The sequence below is a fragment of the Chelmon rostratus genome, chromosome 4 (assembly GCF_017976325.1).
Source record: "Chelmon rostratus isolate fCheRos1 chromosome 4, fCheRos1.pri, whole genome shotgun sequence".
In the NCBI taxonomy this organism is placed as follows: Eukaryota; Metazoa; Chordata; class Actinopteri; order Chaetodontiformes; family Chaetodontidae; genus Chelmon; species Chelmon rostratus.
In genome coordinates this window covers 5,513,733-5,537,701 of record NC_055661.1, presented here as the reverse complement: position 1 = coordinate 5,537,701, position 23,969 = coordinate 5,513,733, and the positions used below count along the sequence as shown (strand labels likewise).

The window sequence follows — 23,969 nt, the reverse complement described above, 5'->3', positions numbered from 1 at the left end:
GAGGGCGGGATGGCCTCTGTCTGTTTTTGGGGACAACACCTACAGGACATTTAAAAGCCTCTCTGATCGTCGTGGACAGCGCCGCGTCTGCCGGACTCTAAACTGGGAACAGATGTGGCTCCGAGGTTGTTTGGGCCCCCGAAACCGCGCTGAGACCACAACACACACACACACTGAGCCTGAAGCCTCGCGCAGGTGCACCGCGCGCCCCTCAACAACAATTAGGGCAGTCTTGTGATCCGCCTTACTGTTGGCGCACAAAGAAAGTGAAGCCGATCTGGACCTGGAGCACGAATGCAAAGGCGGAAAAACGTCCATGCAGCTAAACAAACGTTTGGAGGTTTAAGCAGCTCTAACGGTCAATTTAAACTCACGAGGTGGTCAGGGAGTCCACAAGTCCTTGTAAAATAAGAATATTACAGTGTTTCTCTGCCAGCCTACTGCGCAATGTGGAAAAAACCCCTGAAACGAAAGCAGCGGGAGGCAGAAAAACGCTGCGTCTTTCGCTCAAAGCAGCAGTTTTAAAACTGACAGATTTTTCCTGTGAAACGCATCATTTCGTTGCCAGAAAACGGAACAAAGGAAATTAAACTAGCTGTTCATGTTGCGAGTAGTGCTGCCTCATCATTTATTATTAATAATGTAGAAGTTATTCAGGCCAAAGCAGCACCATCACTGTGTGCGTCATTACAAATAGTCTGACTCTTCCCTCTTTCACAGTATCACTGGCAGGACACGGCAGCAGTCTAACTCCTCTTCACATTTTCATCTTGTCCACAGCTCCTCCACACAAACAGAGCAGAGAGGTGTCACTAAATACAAACGAGCATCTGGTTCAATGAAAGAAAGTCAAAGAAACAGTGACTCAGGTTGTAGATCTCTGCAGGAAATGAAAGCAGGCCTGCAGCCTAGAAGACTTGAGCTTAAAGCTGCCTAAAAGAAGAAGAAGAAGAGTCCATCCAGACAGCAGCTGGCGTCACCGTGAAATTCATCAGCGGCCACACTGCACATTTAGTTTCACCTCAGTTGCACTGAGATGTGGCGGACCTCCCTCCTCCTCTGAGGGCTCGGGCTGCTCTGACATGTGGACCCGGTCTCAGACGGAGCTCCGCGGCTCCTCGGGACGCGGACTCTCACAGAGCAACGCAAGAGGCAGAAAAGTCAGGGAGGCAGATGTCTGTCGGATCCTGCGGGAGCGAAGACCGAGAGAGGAGATCTCAGCCGTGGCTGCTGCTTGAAGGGATTTAGCCCCCACCCACCCACACACACACACACACACACACACACACACCTCAGAGAGAGGAGGTGAGCAGTGTGTGTAGTCTACATGTTTCTTCACAGCTGCCACAAGTGTCCTGTTTTTAAAGTTGAACGCCTTCAGTCTGTCATCCAATAGTCACTGTACGCTGTTTAAGAGTCCTTCACGGGTGGTTTTAATATAAATTACACATTTCAATCGTTTAAAGAAGCTCCATGGGGCCTCACGAGCAAGATTATGTTTAATATTAGGTTTTTTTTTCGATTTAGGACATAAAACATGCAGCGATTTTATGTCACTGATCACCGCGTGAATTTTTCATATTTACATTTTGCCTCCAGCTGCAAAAATATACTGAATAAAATAGAACAAGTCAAACAGTGCAATCTGCCTGCTGTACCTCAATTCGTTAAAAAAAAAAAAAAAAAAAAAAAAAAAAAAAGGTCAATTCTGCAGTGTTTCGGACTTTCTTCTAGAAAGTAATTCCTTAAAAAATCCAAATTAGCGCCGGCGCAAGAAAATAGTTCCTCCTCACTCTAAAAATGGCTCCTGTGTGCCTCCGCTGAGGCTCCCAGGTGTTTCAGGTGCTTTTCAAGCCGATCCGTTTCCTCTAAATCCCTCGGTATCTGCCAAACCTTTAGCACATGAGATGTGGGCTATCAGGTTGACACTCGTCTCTGAGAGGCTCATCATTGTGTGAAAACTGCGGTTAATTCGCCAAATAAATCGGCAGACACCTGGTGCCGTACAAGACGTCTGCGCGTCTGCGGTGCCTGGAGGCGATGTATATTTTACATTGATGTTAATTAATACTGAACTGAACATTAAAATACCTCAAACACAACGTGGCACAATAACAGAATAATTCCTTAGGCCTTTTGAGTGCGCTTTTAGTGCGCTTGTTAGGCGCGTTGGCAGCGGTTCCAGCCTGAGGAGCGCTCCTCTGCTCCTCTGGGAGTCTTTATTTTGCCGCTGCAGGCCTGTAAACTGCCACAACAATGCAGGAGTCCACCAGTCCTGTCCCACTGAAGCTGCTTTAGAAAAGGTAGTGACAGGCTTTACTGCAGGCCTCTCGCCGCCCTTTCCTAAAGCGCGCTGTTGACATCCCCTCCACTGACCTCCATCACCTCCTCCTGTCTTGTCCTTAAAATGAAAAATGCTTCGCAGCCGTGACTGTATTTTCCTTCCTGACCCTTGAGTTCCGCATCAATCTTAAAGACGTTTGTTTAGAAGCAATACTCTCAATTTATTTGAATTATTACGCACCTTTCTGCTGTGATTTGGGCGTATTTAAATTTATTTTCCTTTCTTTCTTTTTTTTTTTTTTTTTACAGCTGAACCCCCCCAGTGGAAGGTGCAACCCTGGAGCCAATAGCGCATTGTTTACGTTAGCTTTATGGGCTCGACTCATCAGCCTGGTGGCCCTGGGGAGCGTTTGCGCGCAGGAATTTTTAGTTTCACTGACTCATTAAAATCTCATCCACACAGGCCTAAAAACTGAGAGTCATGTCTAAGCTTTCACCGCCATACACTCTCTCTCTCTCTCTCTCTCTCTCTCTCTCTCTCACACACACACACACACACACACACACACACACACACACACACTCACACACTGCTCCGGTTCCAGAGGTGTTATACTGTCTGCCAGAGAGTGAAAATGTCTCATCAGTTCGCTCAGCGTCTGCAGGCTGCTGCATCAGAGCACAGGTTAGAGGACTGAGGCGCTCCGAGAGCTCAAACACACAAACCAACAAACAAACATACAAATCAGGGTTTTTTTTTTATGTAATATTCAAACTGTCCAACTGGAAAAACACTGACTTCTAATATCCTGTTATTATTATTATTATTATTATTATTATTATTATTATTATTATTATTATTATTATTGACGATGGTGATATAATAATAATAATAATAATAATAATAATAATACTGTTGTTGTTCATTTTAATGTTGTTAACAGAATAGTTTTAATTGTACTTTCTTATAAACACGTTACGTCACCTATAGTATCATTGCGTGGGTCAAACCATTGAGGCTATTCAATTCAGGCTATTAACTGATTCATGATGATAGCTTTTTATAGTTATTCTTTATCTGAAATATTTTGACACATGAATTTTATAAAACTATAATCCTAACAATGATATCGGGATAACATATGGACATGCACGTTGCCATGTGGCTCTGCCTGCACGCATAGAAATATATATATATTTTTTTTAAGTATTGATCCTCATAAGCATCTGGATCTGGGGAAAGGGCGGGTGGGGGGTCCATCAAGGCCCACGTCATCAGGGGAGTACTGAAATAAATAAATATCTGACAGCAGCAGTGTTTCAGTCAGTGAAAACAGAGCGGTGCTGCTGTAATAGTCGAGCCTGCAGGACAACAAAGTGCCCAACAGGCCGCTCTCCGTCCTGCCTCCGCAGATCTTATCGATCACAGCGTCCTGCAGCAGCGGGACCTTTGGGGTCTGCTCCCGCGGCCAAACGCGCTCTGAAGACAGCCAGAATAAATGCAGCGGCAGCTCTTTCTGCAGCCAAACCCTGCCATGATTCCCAAACAGCAGTCAGACGGAAGCCTGCTCAGTTGTAATGACTGATTTGTTTTGCTGACAAGGCCTTTCGTGAGTTCAAACCGCACCGCTGAGCGGCTGCCACACGTGTGTCTATTTACCGCCTGCATTTACACTTGAATGTTGGAGAGCTACAGCCTGCAGGATGGCCTCGAGCTTTTCCACTGAGAGCCAAATGAAGGCAGATCTGTTTGACCCCTCACGGGTTGATATTTTAACCTCGACTGTACACCGTCTAATTTGGCGTCTGCAGACCTCCTGATAGCTTTTAATAAAATATTCTCTCTTGAACTGAACAGTTGGTATGAACATAAATTGTGTGTTTTTTTTCTTTTATATGTTTGAAAATTCAAATTATGCGGATTCACTGAAAGAGTAAACGCACTCTGGCTATAACGCACTAAAACTCCTCGCACAGTTTCTAAAAAATACTCATTTTTAGAGTATTTAACAACTCAGAATTATTGTAAAATATTATAAACCACGAATACATTTTGACCTGCTTCTCTAGCTCTTCATTTCAAAATACTCCTGTCCATTAGCATTACCACTGCTAATAAATCACTCCAGTTAAAATCAAATAGACGGCACTTTATTAAACAAACAAAACGTAATGCCTTCAAAATAGTTTTTAACAAATAGACAAAATGAATAAAATAAGTCAAGATAGACTACAAAGTCCCTCCTCTATTTCTATACAAGAACTGGGACAAATAAAGGCAGCAATAAGAAAACTGGGGGGGAAAAAGTGTTTGGTCCTCAACATCCATCCACTCCCTTTTCCTAAAAAATAAATTACTATATTAGGCTATAATTTACAGTCTAGAGTCATAAAAGCTTGTGTTTGAGCCATCTTTATAAACAAGTCTCAAAGTGAGAGGGAAGACACTTACGTGTTTTTGGTGTTACACACGCCTCGATAAGAAAGTCTCTGAATCTCTTATGTCCATTCGGAGTGTGAATAAAGACCAAAAGTACAAAAAAATATAGAAAACATATATTAGAGTTATTCATTTAGAAGACACGCTTTGGCTTTCAGAACTTGCTGCAGTCATAAACAAAAGCTCCTGAGGTGCGGTAGATGGACTGGCCGGGGGGGAAAGCCATCTGACAGCTATTATTCCCGCTGACCGGGGAGCCGTTCAGCCCGATCCGCTGGGACTCAAACATCTCCCGCACAGAGTGGAAGTTCTGCTGCTGCGCCGGGTAACCCGGGCTCAGGTGGCTCAGGTCCCCGTACCAGGACGCGATGCGTCCCTGGTGCGCGTGGTGGCCGTCCTGGCCCGCCTGGCTCAGGTTGCCGTGACCGAGTGGGGACGCGGTGGTCGTGGTGATGCAATAGTCGGGCAGAGCCTCCTCCACCGTGGTGGAGGGCGCCAGGTGGCCCCCGGACGATCTGTCCCCCGCGTACAGGCTCATGGCTTGCATGTTGCAGTGATAGGTTGCGTTGGAGTTCGTGGAGATGACGTTCTGGTTGCAGGTCGTTGAGCTGTACGCGGGTGTCTGGTTGGGGGAATAGTTGAGCGACAGTGAAGGGGTGATACCTGTCCGAGAGGAGGCGATGAGTGGCGGGGACAGCTCGGCCTGCGGAGACCCCCGCAGGGTGGTCATGATGTTATCCACGCTGAAGCCCTGCGCCGGGGCCTGGCCGTGGTGATGGTGCTCTGGTCCATCCATGCTGAGTGACCGGGTGGAGGGCACGCTGTGCGGGCTGCCTGTTGACATGCTGCTGCTGCTGTCTGGACTCTCGATCTTGGGCACGGCGCTCAGGGCCGGGGACGCGGCCTGAGGCGGCGTCGAGGTCCCGTTCTCCGTCTTTATATCCTGGATCCGCACCGGCTGACAGCCCTGCACAGGCGGGTCCTGCTCCCTGCCAGGGGTGCGGGCAGAGGGGTCTTTTCCCTGCCTGTCCCGCTCATCCTTGTCCCTCTGCACATCCTTCTTTTTGAACCTCCTCCGGCGCCGTAGGAAGCTGCCGTTCTCAAACATGTTGTATGAGTCTGGGTCCAAGGTCCAGTAGCTGCCCTTACCGGGTTTCTTATCGTCCCGGGGCACTTTGACAAAGCATTCGTTGAGCGACAGGTTGTGCCTGATGCTGTTCTGCCAGCCCTGCTTGTTGTCCCGGTAGAAGGGGAACCTCTCCATGATAAACTGATAAATCCCGTTCAGGGTGATCTTCTTCTCCGGTGAGTTCTGGATGGCCATGGTGATGAGGGCGATGTAGCTGTACGGGGGCTTGACCATGTCCTTCGGCTGGTGCTGAGGGGTGTACGGCCCGTACGCCCGGGCCATGCTGGCCGGGTACTGGTCGTGGGCCGCATGGGAGTACATACTCATAGGCGCAGGCATCCCGGTGTATCCACCGCCGGCCCGGTAGTAGCTCTGGTCGCTGCTGATGTACGGTACAACTCCCAAAGAGTTGGGGCTGGAGACGGAGTAGCGCGCCTGCATCCTGCGCAATGCGTAAAACCTCCCCAAACTGCTTCCCCCCAGAAACTCTCACAACTTCGCCGTGTGCTCCGATTCTGTTCGTCTTTCCTCTTCTTTCTGTGTCGTCTGGAAGTCCTTTTTTAAGCCGCAGCTCGCCACGGTGAAGCGGAGAGAGCGCACACTGCCGCAGTGAACATTAGGGAGACTGAGAGGGCTAAAGTACGGCTGGAGGAGCACGAGTCTACACAGCGAGCAACTTTTTTTTTACCCTTCACATTTTTTCCTCCCTTTTGGCTGCTCGGGCTGCTCCTCCCCGAATGTGTGCTCCATCATCCAATTGGAGGACGAAATGAACCTGTGGAAAAGCTGCATGGCGACAAAAGTTACTACACCCCCCCTCCTCCCTCCTCCTCCCCCTCCACCTCCCTCTCTCCTCAGCTCAGACATGCAGTTATTAAAATGCTGTTAAGGGTGTGCCCAAAATGATGAAAAATTCACTCAATGACCCAAATTGCGACATTTATTATTTTTCATTAATTTATCAAATTGCCAGCCATAAAATAAGTTCTCATTAGTCTATTTCGGAAAAGCAGACAGTGAGTTTATTGTGGGATAACGAGCCTGAAAGCTTCGGACCGAACTGGCGTACCCTCCTCTTCATCTCCGACGCGTCAAAACTCTGCGTAAAAGTGGAAATTCACCAAAACAGAGCGCCCAGAATTTACCTCAAAGGCCTTCCACTGATAGATTCTGTTCTATCTGTCTTTAATCAGCCGTGGGGGCCTGAAATGACAGGCCTTTTCCTGATTTCTGTTAACATTTCTGTTATTAAAACATTTCAGGATTCCTGAACCTCTAATCAGAGCGAAGCTATCGCCGATTAGGGATGCAAAACGAGCTAACAGCGACCAGGCTGCAGTCAGCTGCGGCTCAGCCTCTGAATCAACAGACGGACATGAAAGAGAGAGGATGCCTCCCTCCCGCTAACAGACAGCGCCGGTGGGCGGTGTGGGGCAACTCATTAAAGGTTAAATGAAGATCATTTGGTCGAGGTGGGTGAGAAAAGGTCCCCTGGGTGCGAGCGGCCGCTGAGACTGAGGTGGGATTTTTCAGATGAAGACCTCCAAATGTCATTCACACTGAGCGGGTGTCAACAGAACCATCAAAGCCCCCCACCCCTGCCTCCCACAAAGTCACGTTTCGTTGTGTTGATTAGAAAGCGTCTTTTCAGCCTGATTGAACAAATCGTTAGAAAACATTACAAAGTTGGAGATGATTAAAGGAAGATGGAATGAATCATTTTTAGGATGGCAGGAGAATAAATTAACATTCAATAATCGCAGTCTGTTATTATCAAACTGAGAAAATTCACATAAATATAACAAGATGAAACAACAAGTATTTAACGTTTGTCCTAAAACCTCCTTTCCTTTTTCTGCTGAATTGTTGATTTGTCATTTAACTCTCATAGTTCTGTAGTTTGAGATCAACATATTTCTCCGCATGTTTTACATTTAATTCATTACGCAATTTTTATTGGTAACATTTGTTGAGAGATGTCCATTGGTGCGTGTAATAATGTCTCAGAAATGAAAGTTATTACTGTCAAAGTGTGAAGCAGCCCTGCACGTGGAATCACGTGGTTTTATTTGACGCGTTTAGGGACCAAAGCAGGCTCGTCCATCTGCGAACAAATAGTTTATTCATTTATTCGATGCAGAATTTCCTGACAGTTTCAACTCCAACGCAACATTTTATTTACTTTACACAATAGCTCCATCTTTTATTTAAGTTAACGGATTCAGCCAAATGTAGCAAATTTAACAAATGAATATTCCAGACATGTGACCAAAACGAAAATAATTCTGAATGTCTTTATTGGTAGAAACTTAAGACCGTTAGACTCTAATTCTCTGAAGCTGTGGAGTCATCATGAGGCTGGACTGTGCATGTCAAGCTTCACCTTTTAACTGACACCGTATTTAGGCCAGCTCATTGGTATTAAACTACATCTAAGAGGCCATGGAATTAATACAAACTGAGGCCTAGCGCAGTGAAACAAGTAGAGACAGCTACTTTAAATTTTCTTTATCTGGGAAATTGACCTGACTGACACATTTTCAACAGGAATTTACAAGATTAGTTGCAATAAAAGAGAAACTGAAAAATTCCCATCCTGATGAAATAATCTGAGAGGATCTGATTTCTCTCTGATCGTGTGTGAATGTGTGTGTGTTTGTGTGTGTGTGGCTGTTCTGCCTCTCTCTCTTTGCTCTGTGATTTGCATGTGTTGTCAGACCCTTCATGAGGAAGCAAAGGCAGAGCGGTCTGTCACCTGTGAGGTCCAGGCGGCCGTGACTGACCACTGACCCCTGCTGACAACGCCGAGGCTCGCCTGCATCCGCCGCTGAGTGAGGTGAGCCTGAGCCAGCAGCCGACAGGTGGAGGGGCCAGCCTTACAGCTGTGGGCTGCTGCTTGGTCAAACATTTGTGCAACGTTTAATGGGCTCTGCTCTTTATTCTGTGAATTAGTCATTAATGAGGCTTTTGTTACAGGAGCTCTGACACTTGTTATTAACAGGATGAACGCGCTCATATCTGCAGCACATTTCCCTCCATCTGTCACCACTGATATTCCAATGAAAACCAGCCACATCCTGAGATAGTTTGGGACAAATTTGTATTGTTTTATTGTAAATTGAGGGTTTCGGGGATTTTAAACAGAAAGTCATGCTGAGAGAAAGCTGAACGCTGCTGGAAAAATATTGCAGTAATTCTTGCTCATGTACGACACACTCCTGCCCCCCAGTGGTCATTATGTAAAGTGTGTGATAAGATAAGATAAGATGAGATAAGATAAGATGGACTTTATTAATCCCCAGCCGGGGAAATTTGGGTATTACAGCAGCGGGTAATAGCAGTTGGAAAAAACACACACAATAAAACACGAAATCAAAGAGAAGCGGGTGGAGCTGCTGTAACTCGCCGCCACTCGTGCAGCGCCATCTTGACAAATGATGGATGGATGCTGTCACCATGCTGTCAGTGAGTTTTTACCAGTATTGGATGAAGTACTCTAATACTCTTATAATATACTCTAATAATCTTATCTGTGACAAGTAAAAGTCCTGCTTTCAAAATATAATCTAAGTGAAAGTACATTAAGGGCATCAAAATATACTTAAAGGACCAAAAGGACTGAGTTGCATATTATACATTCTATTTATATTGTATTATTATACATCTGTATCATGAGATTTTCTCCTTGGGGATCAATAAAGTTTAATCTTCACTTATAATTATATAAATTAATTTATTTATTGATTATATTTTGCATTATTAAAGTGACAAGTCACTAAAGTTATCTTATAACTGCAATGGAGTAAAAAGTACAAAGCTGCAGTACAAAGCAGCAGAAAATTTAAATGCTCAAGTCCCTTAAATCGACTTAAGTACACCTCAGTACCTTGGTAAATGTACTTGTTGTTACTTTCTCCACTGTGTTTAAAGGTACTTTAGCTAGAAAGCAAAGAAACGTCTCTTGGTCTCTTGTGGGTTCATGTGTTATTAGTTGTGTATCTACAGTTCAGACAGAACATCTGTTATTGAAAAATGTGTTTTATCTCTACAGTCTCCTCCTCTCTCCTCCATTTGTGGTTAGAAGAATATTTCGTAGTTATATTATTTCAGGGTTTACCATTAATGCTAAGCAATAAAATACTCTATTCTTTAACCATGAAAAGAGAATTTCAGTGACTAGTGATGATGTGACAGGGCATTTTAAACTTTTAATGTTTCTTATAGATGCTTTTCAGACTCCGGGTACAACATACTTGGTGAGTTTCACCACCTGAAGTCATGAATCAGGTGAGCAAACAAATACAGTATCTGTGCAATAAAGAAATCTTTTGTATCAAAAGAGATATTAATGAAGCCTATTCTGTCCTTTCTTGCTGATTCAGTTTTATAGCTCAGACACTGATGTACAGATAATATGTATAGAAACCCTGAGTTAAAGCACATGTTGTATACTGTGGATATTATGTTCTCATGTGTTTAGAACAAAGGCTGAATGTTGAAGGTTTTTCTGGGCATGAAATGCAGCATTCCCTGCAGACCGGCAGTGACAGGTTCACTGACTTATTATATTATGACTTAATTATACTTAGAATATGACTTAAAATCAATATTTAATTATTCAGTTACATAATTAGAAATATGACTATTATAAACTTAAATTTATATATATTCTCTTAGATATTTACAGGCAAATAAATACGCAGTCGCTGTAGGTAAGAAATGGAACATCAGCTTCATTTCCGGTTTTTATTTCCAGGGATCATCAGCGCCATCAGTCTGTGTGTTGCCAAACCGGCATTATGTATTGACACAGCGCCCTCTGCTGCCACATTGATGCACACGCACTATCAGCAGCACCAAACAGGAAAGTAAAAGAGGGAAATCTAGACTTTATGAGCAAATTTTAGTTCATAAAGTTCCACAACTCTATAATACATATTCAGTGTAATAAAAAAATTAAAATTATAAGTGCAGAGTATTTCAGTTCTGTATTTTACTGGTGACCCTACATCAGTCTGTGGTCTGATCTTCAGAAGGCTCACTCCTGAAACTTCACTGTGTCATCGACTGTGTTTATATTAAGTGCTTAATTAAACACAGACAGATTTCCAAAACATCTCAGGATCTCAAAGTCGTGCACATTGGAACCGGTTTTCAAATAAATAGCTGCCAATCATCCATGTGCAAAACATTAATCTTGTGCTTGGTGCCGCGGCTGTGACTGGTTAGAAGAGGGTGAAGCTGTTCTCAAGGCCATAAAGCGCCTCACAGTATGGCAGTTTTGCCTCTTTTTTTTCAAGCCCAAAACTTGACATTTAAAGCCAGACAGGCCAACGAGCAGAGCTTCTCTGAAAATCCAAATAAGGCCACGGGAAGTGACTGAAGCTTGAGCTGTTTCTGATTTAGTTGCCCTGCTGAACAGTATAATTTTCTCGCATGATGACACGCGAACAGGCTCATCTATCTGTATTTGCACGCCATTTCAAATGAAATCAAGATTAGCCCAGAAACTGAGCCAAGGAAATATTTACATCTGTTTGCCTCAGTTTATGTTGAATAAACTGCCTGAAAAATGGAACTTACAGTATTGTGGAATTGAGTTTCCCGCTCAGTCATATCATTTAAGAACCTGTAGAATTGAACTGAGCTTTACTTTGATTTTTTTGGCCTGAGTGTAAAATTGGCAAACTAAAGAAAATAGGTTCAAACTAGTTCTGTCAGCAAGTCTTGCAGGAAGCTGCAACATCATAAAGATCTTAAAGATGTGAGGTAATGTGACAGTGTCTCTAAAATTGGTCTGTCATTTTGTTTGTCTGTTGCTTTATGCATGTTGCTATTTTTCATATACAAGCAATCTAGACCAGCAACTCATGTGTGAAGAGATGTGTCTAATTTAACAGTAGTGTGCTGTATGAATTAACAACGAGCTACACCACAGGAAATGAGTCAAATTGGTCAAAGCGAACTAGCCAAGCAGAAGTCCAACCTTTGCTGCTAAACTCTGCCCTCTAGTGGAGGATGTGAAACCACCACCTTCCTCTGTACAGATGGTCCCTCTTTGCTTTTCCTTTTTGTTCCTTTCTTTCTTTTCTCTTCCTTAAAGCAGCTTCATCTTTCAGGAGAGGCACGACTGCACTGCTGTCAGCTTGATTTTAACTTCTCAAGCTTTGGCTGAGTGCACATGCTCTTTGCCATTCACACTACGACAGTATTACCTGGGGGTCGTCTAGCTTCACGATATCCTGTATCTGCTGGTCACTGAGCTGCTCCTCTGAAGCCACTGGAGATAAATGCCTTGTTTAAAGGCATCTCTAATGATAGAGGGCCAGCATTATCTCTTCTGATATCCCCTTTGGGTTATTATTTATTTATTTATTTTTTGCCTGTTTAGGTGAGCTTACAAGATCTGAAGAGCAACCAACCTTTTCATTCCACATGCACTTACTGTAGCAGACTCTAACTGTCATTGCCCTCTTCATCTGTATTTCATTTGACCCAATCTGCTAAGGCACTGTTTCATATCTGTATCTTCAGGATGCTTGAAGGTGTCCAGCTTAGATACCTTTCAAGGAGGAAGATAAGATCAGTCGTTTCAGATTAAGAACTAGAGAATTTTTTTTTTTTTTTTTTTTTTTTTTTTTTTTTAACACCAGTCCCAGTCTCCAGCTCTGCAGAGCTTTACTGAGTGAGTTTTCCAGATGGAAAAAGCTACAGCTGCAGTGAGAGCACAGGATCACAGCATTTCAAAGCTCAGTGTCTGTGAACTGGAAAAGGACGAAGCTTCAGCAGCTCAGATAGAGCAAACTCCAAAAACACCCTGAGTCCTGCCATGAGGCTTCAGAGAGTCTGAGTCTTAACCATACAGCAGGGAGCCGCTGACAGGCAGGTTTTCCTTAAGGTGCAGCAGATGGAGGAGGCTTTTTTAATAACCAGGTGGCTCTGAAGACTCTGTGGAGGAGACTTTCCTCCCAGCCTCACCAGCAGACTGAGCAGCAGCCTCAGAGCCACAGCTGGAGGATAAGATGTGCATTGGCTCTGGAGGAGAAGGTGCAAACGTGGGCGACAGTGTGGTGTTTAAATCTGAGCCATCTGGAGATCTGAGCTGAGACAGATTTTGGAGAAAAGGCTGGATATTTAAACCTCTGGCTCCACCCATGATGGAGGAGGAGACCGAAGAAGACTGGATGGTTTGATCAATTCTGTAAGTGAAGCAAAAGAGCACAACACAATCTACGGTGCCACTGAACCGCACTGAATCTCATGTAACAATGCTAGCTTTATGTTAGCGTGCAGCTGTGGTATTAGCATGCTCACATCAGCATTCAGTCCAAAGCAGGCAGTATCTGAGAATAGCAAAGCTCTTTTCATTTATTGTCAGTGATGAAGGAACTATTCAGATCCTTTACTTCTGTAAAGGTACTAATACTGTAATGCAGGATTACAAGCAAAAGTCCTGCACTAGGGATGCTACTTCAGTAAAAGTATGTAAGTATAATCAGGAAAATGTACTTAAATTATTCACAGAAGTCATAGGTGTAGACAAATGTCCCCTGTGACTGTTAGACTATTATACATTCAATCATTAGATTACTATGACTCATGCATTCATGTGAAAACAGCATTTTAGCGTAGCTGGTTGATGCATCTTGAACTACTTTGTATACAACTGCAGCTAATGACTACTTTAATTTTGGATTCACCTGCAGATTATTTTCTCCATTAATCAATTAATTGTTTGGTTTGTAAACTTTCTGAAAACAGTGAGAAATGTAGTCAGAATGACCCAGAGCCCACAGCGACACCTTCACAAGGTTTGTTTAGTCCAGCCAACACTCTAAACCTCCAAATTCTACAAAAATACATGAAATTATGAAAATAATTAAGGATTAACTGCAGCTCTTCACTCTTTGTGAAGCTGGAACCATGAAACGTTTTACATGAAAACTGAATGAAATGATTACAGAAATACTTGTCAGTGAATTTTCTGTCAGTCGATAGATTGGTTAATCGACTGATGGTTTCAGCTGTACTGTTTAATCTAGACCAAACCATCATGTTTTATAAGCTTGAGCTGTAAAGGGACCAGTAACGATAGTCTGTCAGATAAATGTAGTGAAGTACAAAGTAAAATATTTGCTTTTGAAATGTAGTGGAGTGCAAGTACAAAGTGGCCTGAAAAGAAAAGACTGAAGTAAAGTACATGTAGAGTACTTAGGAGCAACAAGGTGGCAGAATCCCTTCATCTAAATCTATTCAGATGGTGAGCTGATTGAACAGTGAGTCACTCCGCACATACGGTATCATGAGACACATTATTTACTGAAGGAACTGACATAACAACAGGCTGCATTATAACTGGAATCCAACACAGTTTGCGAGAAACCAAGCTGTTTGTTCGTTTCCCAGCTTGTTGTGGCTTCATCCATATGAACGTAACATTCATTTGAGAGATACATTTGTTTGCATCTGACGCAGAAGTAGAACGAGAACATTGACATCGCTTTCATGTGTGTGTCCAGTAGGCTGCGGCGGGAGGTCTGCAACATGTTTAGCCTACAACCACAAGTCCAGAAAGGCTGGGACTCTGAGTAAAACATAATGAAGAACAGAATGCAGTCCTTTGAAAAGGAACTGTGTTTACTGACGATGGTTTCATGAAGTGTTCCTGAGCCCGTGTAGTTACATCCTTCATACTGTCACGTGTTCACAAAGTGGTGAAGCTCGCTCCATCCTTGCTTGTGAACGACTGAGCCTTTCGGGGGTGGCAGTCTTGCTGTCACGCCACCATCACCCCCCCTCCTCCTGATGGAAAACTCAGCTCATATAGATGAACCGGTGATCTGAGCTACATCACTTTGATACCTACTGCAGAAACGTGATATGATGCGTATTGAACATACAAATTTAATGTATCTACAGAACTTGGCTTGGCTGTAGCCTCAATTCTAAGACAAAAAAATGAAACGTCGAATCTTCATTTAAAGTAAGATAATAACGATTCAGGATGTTATTTCTGCTCGTCCATCCAACACACCGACTCATTTATCGCAGAACCTCACATCTGCATTTCCCTGAGCTTGTCTGTGCTCATGGTCTCATTCATCCGACCTCATTCTCAGGCCAAATCGTGATTTTGTAGATAAACACTTCACAAAATATTTTGTCATTCATTTAGACTTGAAACTAGCACTGCTCAGTTTGGAAAATGTTAAAGATCCCCTCATCTTTTGACATGTTTCAAGATGTATAGAAAATACTCTGCACTGAATAATAATTTGTGTCAAAAAAAGTTCTAATATTTTGTTAAAATCCTAAAAATAGCATCTGCTTCTTCTCCATTAAACATCCTGAATCTATCGTTATGCTAATATGTGTCACTTTAAAAGTTTAACTAGTTCCCAGGAGACGTGTCTTACTTTACTGAAATCTATTTTCAGTGTTTGTGCACTGCTGGCTTCAGATTTCTACTTCTGTAAGTTGAATATTGGACCATGATTGGCCTCCAGGCTATTTGTGATGTCACAAATCATGCTGGTAGGCACGCCTATTTAAAACTGGATTTTCAGTAGGCAGAGAAACTTTCCACTTTCAGCAGACGTATGCGAAAACAGACTTCTAGTGTCAAACTCTGCACATACGTCACTCTGCACAGTTAGGCTCAAACACTCGAGTGTGAGAGGAAGGAGAAAAACAGTGGAGGAGGATTTAAGGTTCTTTCAGTGAGTAGATACAACTGCACCTCTACATAATAACCAAGTTCAGCAAACTGATCTCATATAAATGATTAATTAGCTCTGCTAGAAACTTAAAATTTATGTTTTTTTTTCTCTGCTGCTGTTTTTTGTGATTTCATGTTTGCTCAGTGCTGGTGTAGAGGTGTGAACTCCCCCCACACATGAGCATCATGTCATTTTCCTCCGTTTGGTTTCTGTGGCTGCCATAGTTACATGACAGTCAGGCATCATCATCATCATCATAAATAAATTGTGAATTTTTTCTGGAACATACACCTTGAAAGCACTATGTCAGCGCAGATGACAGAAGCCCCTGACAAGTCTTTAATTAATACCTGTTCTGATGGACAATTTATCACTTTGTTCAACCAAATTGCCACAAACAAGCTGTGAATGGGGCCCACCAGCAACTCCTGTGCTTTGCCCCCCTAGTGGGTTAATCCAGCCTGGGCTCTAAACACTGTGTCTATGTAGGAAAAGCTTTCAGTAGGTGCAAATCACTGACACAACGCTCAGTTTGCATTCACCCTGAAGCCCTTTTGAAACACTGAAGTATCCATCGTGCATCTTATAATGCATCTCATACATACAGTATACACAGTGCATGTATGTATTAAATTCATTAAGATATAACAGGTGGATGACATGGAGACTTTTACTGTAAGTAAAGATTTATTTTGGTTTCTGAGAGTTATATTAATGGAACATGGGCCAATGCCTCTCACTCTCGGCTTCATCGTCCTACTGCAGAAATGACCTCTGTGTGACGGTCTCAGCCACTGGATGGCGCTGTACTCCACCACATTCAAAGTTCAACACGCCACAAAAGCCTTGTCATGGAAAATCCAGCAGCTGCAGGACCACTTTGTGTGACTTTCCATCATGGAGGGTTGCATTCAGGAAATTAGAGAGGACTGTTAAAGATTTTTCTTTTTTCGTATCTGACTACTGATGCTGTTCTTTACTCGCCGTCAATCCCACATGACATTTGTTGTACCCCAAACTGTTCAAAGGAGGGAGGCCACTTCATTAAGATCAACAGGATCCAGTCAGTCCCTCCCTCACTGTGTTTTTCTGACACTGATTCTGGATCTGAAGCTTGCTTACAAGCAGATTATATCATCATATGTCAAATGATGTACAAAGATGCCCTGCATAAATTGCTGCCAGCCACACCTCCTCTTGTCATCGGGGATCAAACCATTGAGCTGGTCCATAATTACAAATACCTTGGTACTAACATTGATGACAAGCTGTCTTTTGATCTCCATGTTGATGCTGTTTGCAAGAAGCCACATCAACGCATGTACTTCCTGAGGAAATTGCGGAGTTTTAATGTTGACTGCACTTTTATGAGAATGTTTTATTCTTGTTTTATTGAGTCTGTTCTGACATTTTCTTTTATTTGCTGGCATGGCATACTTTCCCTCAAGAACAAAAACAGACTGCAGGGAATAGTGAGAGTGTGCAGCAAAATTGCAGGCATTCACCTCAATGATCTCGCTGACATGTACAAGCTCAGGACCCTGAATAAGGCCCGCTCGATTCTCACTGATGAGTGTCACCCTTTGGTTGGTGAGTTTGTGCTGCTCCCGTCAGGCCGCAGGTTCATCCTGCCAAGATGCAGGACCAACAGACTTAAATACTCTTTTGTCCCTGCTGCCATAGGTCTTCTGAACAAGTGACTGACTAATGTACTGTCCCATCTATTATTTTCTCTGTGCAATATGTTGTTGTTTTTTTGTGATTGTTGCCTGTTTTTGTTACTGCTGGCTGTAGAGCAATTTGCCCCACGGGGACAATAAAGACTCCTTGAACCTTGAACCTTGAACCTTGAGCCAGACCCTTCCTTACTGTCTGCATCACAGCAGGACCACAGGAGACTGCATCCACGTGTGAACTGGTGTTTCACATGTGTCCTTTTGGGCAGTTCAAATGTGAAAGATATTTCTTATTTCACATGTGGTTTTCATTTGTAAACACCCTCACCTTCATGTTAAAAGCTGGCTGAATTTAATTCAATATTCCTACAGACTTACTCTTATGAGAAAAGTCATGAGCTCAGAGAAAACCTTTGAAACCCATCGTGCACTTTAACAAACACTGACCTATTAAACATCTCAGCTTATAGGACACAAATAGTGACTCCACAGAGCATTTTAATAAACTGTGATTATATTGGTGACCTATAAGGAGCTGCAACTGCCAAATCACATCTGCATACGTGTGACAGTCATGAGCTGCTGCATGTGATTCATGACCCACACACATGTAGACAGAAACTAGAGCAGCAGCACCGGTTCAGCCGCCCAAGTCTGCTTTCTGTTTGTGTGACGGGGCAGCTCTGCTCCAGTCTGATCTGTTTACCGCACTCTAAAAATACCGCTATGTTGCATTTCCATAGACGCAGGCCCTGCCGTTTCATTTGTTTATGTGGCGTCTTCAGATGTTGGCAACCCTGGATGTCCACATGGAGAGGAGCAGCCTCAGGATGCCAAAGACTTTCAGTTGTGATAGAGGTGGCTGTGAAACATGGAAAATGTGGAAATATTCAAACTAAGAACACTCTGGTTTTCTAAGAGGAAGAAAAAGGCTCTTCTTCATTACAACATCCTTTTACGCTGTAATCTGACTTCCAAAGAACGTCTATGTTTTGAGCCTCACACCTCATATCATCAGTCTACAACTAACTAAGTGTATTTACTCAATTTACTTTACAACTTTCAAGGAAATGGACTTTACTTGAGTATCTCTACTTTATACTACTTTATAATTCTCCTACACCTTTCAGAGGGAAGTGTACGTTTTACTCTGGAGAAAGCTGATAACATGATTCCTCATTTTAGATCAAACCAACAGGATTTACATTAACTCCACTCTGACAACATACAACATTAAAATGCTGTTTGCATGATAATAAATAAGTAACGATAGTCCATGAACATATTACGTGTAACCACAGAGGCCACTCAGCTGAATAATGAGTACATTCACTTTTTATCTTTTAAATTTACTAATATTTCTGTATTTTTACTAAAGAAAGATAAAAAATGTGGGACTTTTTCTTTGGAGCAACAGCATAGAGAAATGGAGCTTTTTATTTTTTATAGCGGTGTTGCTCCATTTGCTTAAGTAAAGCATCGGAATACTTTCTTCCACCACTGTAACGCCCTCATTATAATAACAACAGCACACCAAAACTGAAACCATCGAAATAATACAAATTTCAGATTTAAATCACTATGAAAATAAAAACTATGAATTAAATGACAAAAGATCCTTTAACTGAAAAATAAGATTCAAGGCAATCGTTTTTGAGGCAGCTGTATGTTGCACACTAGGTTGTCATAATGTACACTTGCCTTTGTTATTGGATGTCATTCGTTTCAGACAATAATACTATAAGCTGACCATCAGTGGTGGGAGAAGTGATCAGGGTCTTTACTTGGGTAAAAGTAGCAATACCACAATATGAAAACATGTCATATGGAGGAAAAGTCCTGCATCCAATCCATTATTTAAATAACAGCAAAATATACTAAGTATGAGAAGTAAAAGTACTCATTATGCAGCAGGATCACTCCCGTCTATAGTATTATTTTATTATAATCACTGATGTGTTAATGTGTAAGAAGAACTTTAATGTTGTAGCAGTCTGCAAAGGATGTAATTTTAACCTCTGCGCTGTCCAGCAGTTTAATGTATCAACGATCAAGCATTAAATATTATAATCTGGTTTTGCATGTTTAATCTTATTCTGTAGATGAACTCCAGCAGCCAAATAAATGAGTACAAGTATCTCAAACTGAGTTTAATGTGCTCAATCAATTTCCATCGACACTGACCACACTGGAAATGTGAAAATGGCCAGGAGGCAACATGAAATGTAATTATGTCTTTCTGTTATATACAAACTCAATCTCAAGATAGCTTTTCTACGTGGATGTGCATGGAAAGACAGAGGTCTGTAGGAATGTAGCCTAAAATATATATCAGCTTTATTGAAACCTTTTACAAGACAAAAAGTTGGCAAAGGGTTATACATTAAGTGCAAGGTTTGTTGCAGTTCATGTTAGCCTAAAGCGTCATGTGTGTAGTTACTCTAATAGGATAGGACATAGGTACATTGAATATAATTTGTTTGCACGTGTTACAAGAGCAAACACATGAAGAGTCGTGTTTCTGAAACTTCTTTTGAAGAAGAAAACGCTTGTCAGGGTTCATATAGGCAAAGTGGTTTTTGAAAGGCCTCTGGGGTTTCTTCATTCATTTCCTTCATTGCATAGTGTTCTCAAGTCCAACCAAAAGGCTACTTTGGCTGCATGTAGGAGGCAAACGTGTGAGGGTGGACACCAGGATACATCCTGCTACGAGTCCTCCAGAAAAACTCAAAAACAAGAGAAAATTCAACATGTCAATTGTTTGTTCTCACGGCGGACCTGCAGTTTCACTGCGACCGTCGCCGCCTCCTGTTTGAAGTCCACAGTGACAGAGAGCTCACATCACGCAGGGTTTGATGTCCTGACAGACGCTCTGGGGATGGTGATGGTGGTGATGGTGATAGTAGGATCCGCCAGCCGAGGGGTGGAAGGAGGAGATGCCGTTAAAGTTCAGCACAAAATCTTTCCTGTCGCACACCGAGGAATGGCTCTGATAACGAGGGATCCCCACTGAGGAGGGAGAGAGGAAATACATTAATGCTCAGTGTGCTTTATGAACGGATTCTTCTCATTTCGAGCTTAATCCAACTTTTATATTCAATTATTCTGCACACACACAAAAAAAAAAAAAAAAACACAGCGAGTGGACGGTAAATATCGTTTGTTGTGAACAGAAATTCGTGTTTTACAAGTCAAATATCTTCTAAATAAAATATAAAATTGTCTAAGATGCTTCATAAACCGCAAAATGTGTATTCTGGAGTAAAATGTGGACTAGAAATGAGAAATATGAGGCAATCCTTCTCAAAACTTCAACAAACGTCGGCCTGATCGCGTCATACAGGCTTTAAAATGAACACAGCTGACTGCCGAGGAGGAAAAGGCCTCTGATTTATTTAGTGAAATTCGTATTAAGATTTTTTTATATATATAAATAAAAAAATAACCTTCTCCTTAACCACCTCACACATTTACGGACTTACCGCTGCATAGATTTGTCATTTCTTATAATAAATAGATTTTTTGTTGTTAAAAAGTTTTTGGATAATATTTTTGAACACCTTCCGCAAAGTGACAGCGCAATAATTTCCCCGTTCATTTGTATTTTAAAAGGCACCGCTTTCCTTTAGCCAGCTCTTTAAAATCAAGTCAATGCTTTTATTTGGATCTCTAACCAATAACGATAATCTGCGAGACAGTTTCCCCTGGAGAGCCCTAAACGTGCAAGAATATTTAAATTAGACTCGGTGTCCGTCATTTGGAGAGTGGAAGTGAGCCTCTGTTTCCAGAGAGAGAAATGGGGAGGCTGTGGCTTCGTCAAGGTCATAAGGACTCCAGATGTGACTGTTTTTCAGGGGAAGACAGCAGGCTTTATCCTCCGGGCCACAGCTCGCTGCCCTGCGCCCGCTTTAGACAACAGACGAGCCTCCCTGACTGACAGTACAGTGACCGAGCCTGCGCTGTGCAGTCCAGCACATTTATCCTCCTCACAGCCTCAATTAAGACGCTGCGTAAAGTTTAACCAGGCCCGCCGTCTCTGGTGGATACGCGGTGGCTGAAATCCTCCGCCGGTGTGGTCCGACCTGCACAGTCTTTGTTTGGTTAACCTCTGGGACCCTTTCGGGCTCCAGCATGAGTTACTCGCCTCGGTGAAATCCCCAGACTTTAGGAGAGCCTCAGTGTGTTATGTTAGAGTAAATGAGCGTGAACTGGGGCGGCGAATTAGGAGCGCGATCACAAAATAGCTGTTTTTCTTCATCTATTTATTAAGCTAAATATCCCGTGAAGAATTGCACAGAGCCTGTAGACTGTGGATTAAAGGGTTGGGGTATGACACATTAGCAGCTCTCCCAATTTGAATCTAATGGATTTATTTATTCGTTTAAATCATTTTTAAAAACTCATTTCACTGAGCCCCGCTTAGACCAGTGGGTTTTATAATTCAATAAACATTCAATGCTACTTTAATATTCAATATAATAAGACACACAATTATTAAATAATTTTGACACGAACAACTGTTGATCTTAATAAACGATTTGACTCAATTAATGAGGAGAAAATACAATTCAGCTATATGATGGAAATTAATCGTATTAAATGATGGATTTATTTTTTATTACTGGCCTTGTAGGAATATGTGAACTCCCCTTTGTCATTATTTTGCGGTCAAATAAGCACGAAAATCCGTATTTAAAATATTAGTTATATTTATGAATTATATGTCTTCATCACTGAATTTTTTCTCCTTAATTAGGAGCGATCACAGGCCGCTGCTGCAGACAGAAACTAAATCCAGCCTGTCCTGCAGATGAGGTGGCCGTGCTGTGAGGATTATTATCATGTGTTTTTATTCCTTTATTTTTAGGATAATCCCCACAGATATCATCATCATCACCGGTGCGAGTCAGTTTGTGGTACCTGATATGTCGCTGGTGTGGCTGTCCCTGCCGTTCTGGTGAAGGTAGCTCTGCTCCAGGGAGTACGGCGACATGCCGGAGTGTAAACCAGAGGATGCGGGGCTGCTGGAGGCTAGAGGCTGCTGTTTGATGTAGGGGGAGCCGCCGGAGGACGCCCAGTGTGCGGATGTACTGGCGTACGGGGAGTGGCCGTCCAGCGCGCTCGCCATGGCTGGAGAGGACGGCACGGGGCTGCTGCTGCTGTCCGGTCCGTACTCCCCGTTAGGCGGCACAGGACAGCTCGCCATGTATGTGGATCCGGGGCTCGGGGACATGTGGGGTACATGGTGGCCACCGCTCAGCCCGTCGTACCCCCCGGCCATTGAATTGCTCATCATGTCCAAATTGTAGCTGTTGCTGTGACAGGCCAGAGTGGCGGATGGAGCTTGAAAGTCAAAACTCTGTGGGAGAATGGAGGTGCCGAACCCTATGCCGTTCATCATCCGATACATGGGCTTCAAGGCTTGACATTTTCTTCTGAAGCCTCTGGGTCTGCGACGAAAAGAGCCTTCCTCGAACATGAACTCACTGCCCGGATCAATGGTCCAGTAGTGGCCTTTCCCCGGCCTGCCCAGCCCTTTGGGCAATTTGATGAAGCACTCGTTCAGCGAAAGATTATGCCGCACCGAGTTCTTCCAGCCCTGATATGAGCCCCTGAAGAATGGGAACCGAGCCTGGAGGAACTGGTAGATCTCACTGAGTGTCAGCCGTTTGGTGGGGGAGCTCTGTATTGCCATAACGATGAGAGCGATGTAGGAATAAGGAGGCTTTTCCGGTCGCCTTAAACCGGAGCTCGTCTTCTTCCCTTTAATGGCGGTGGGCGAACTTTCTGTGGCGGCTTGTGGGCTCAGCATGGCGGGGTGCAGGACGCCGGACGCCGGGCTGGATCTCAGAGGAGGCGGAGGGTCCAGCTGCTGCTGAGGGGTCTCGGTCGTCATGTCAGCACTGACGTACGACTGGCGTAGAGTGAAGAGAGGGAGTGAGAGAAGACGAGCCGCGAGATGTTTCCGAGGAGAAATATATCGGGATCCGGCGGTCAAGGTCCTTGCAAGTGAGCGTTACACCGCCAGTGGTCCTCAGAATCCCAGCGCAAAATGGAGTGGAATCTGTCTCCAGTTACGCACGACTCTCCCGTTACGCACGGTGCTCCCTTGACGCATGCAGAACGCACGGCGGGTACGCACTGATAGAGAGAGGAAGAGGAAGAGAGAGTGGGGGGAGCTGGTTATCCACTGGAGACTGAGAGTCCAGGGCTGCAGCTCGACACAGAGGCTCCACTGGGTGTCACAGCGGCGCTAAGTGGTGCTGTGTGGCGCGCCGGGTGTCCATCGACCGCCTTAATAGTTCCTCAAGTGGAGGAAACGCGAAAACCCCTCGACTTATTGCGCGCAACGGTCCAGCCAAACAAAGCTCGACCACCTATCATTTCATGAATCTTTCTTCCCTCTGCGAGAGCCCCCCCCTTCTCCTCATCCGCACTCTACGCCTGCAAATCTCCCTGAAATCAGTGACGAATAGATCCACCCCCTCCACCCTCTTGCCAAATTTGGCCCATGTCCACCTACCGTTCTCAGCAGCGTTAAAGCCCCTCATTCTCTCCTTGTCTTCTTTTCTTCCCCTCCCACCTCCTCTCTCCAAGTTCGAACTACACGCAATTAAGCCATCTATCAAACCTCCCCCAGACATCCCAATCAACAGCGCCACACGCCAGACGCGCAAGTTAAAAAACGAGCTTTTCTCCTCCTCTGGTCCTGCATGTATGAA

General features: G+C 43.6%; 2 protein-coding genes across 2 annotated transcripts; both read right to left on the bottom strand.

Moving 5' to 3' along the window:
* Window positions 1-4,412: 4,412 nt before the first annotated feature.
* Window positions 4,413-6,598, bottom strand: LOC121605542 (forkhead box C1-A-like). The gene has a single exon (XM_041935491.1). The coding sequence runs from the start codon at window positions 6,291-6,293 to the stop codon at window positions 4,878-4,880; it is 1,416 nt and encodes a 471-aa protein (XP_041791425.1). The 5' UTR covers window positions 6,294-6,598; the 3' UTR covers window positions 4,413-4,877.
* A 12,812-nt stretch (window positions 6,599-19,410) lies between these two features.
* On the bottom strand, window positions 19,411-23,629 carry LOC121605556 (forkhead box protein F2-like). The gene is made up of 2 exons (XM_041935511.1): window positions 22,168-23,629; window positions 19,411-20,256 (listed from the first exon to the last, which is right to left on the bottom strand). The coding sequence occupies exons 1-2, from the start codon at window positions 23,141-23,143 to the stop codon at window positions 20,084-20,086; spliced, it is 1,149 nt and encodes a 382-aa protein (XP_041791445.1). The 5' UTR covers window positions 23,144-23,629; the 3' UTR covers window positions 19,411-20,083.
* Window positions 23,630-23,969: the final 340 nt, after the last annotated feature.

Coding starts and splice junctions, on each gene's coding strand:
- LOC121605542 (XM_041935491.1), bottom strand. CDS start 6,293: ATGCAGGCGCGCTACTCCGTCTCCAGCCCCAACTCTTTGGGAGTTGTA.
- LOC121605556 (XM_041935511.1), bottom strand. CDS start 23,143: ATGACGACCGAGACCCCTCAGCAGCAGCTGGACCCTCCGCCTCCTCTG. Junction 20,257..22,167: donor CCACACCAGCGACATATCAG/GTACCACAAACT, acceptor CTCCCTCCTCAG/TGGGGATCCCTCGTTATCAG.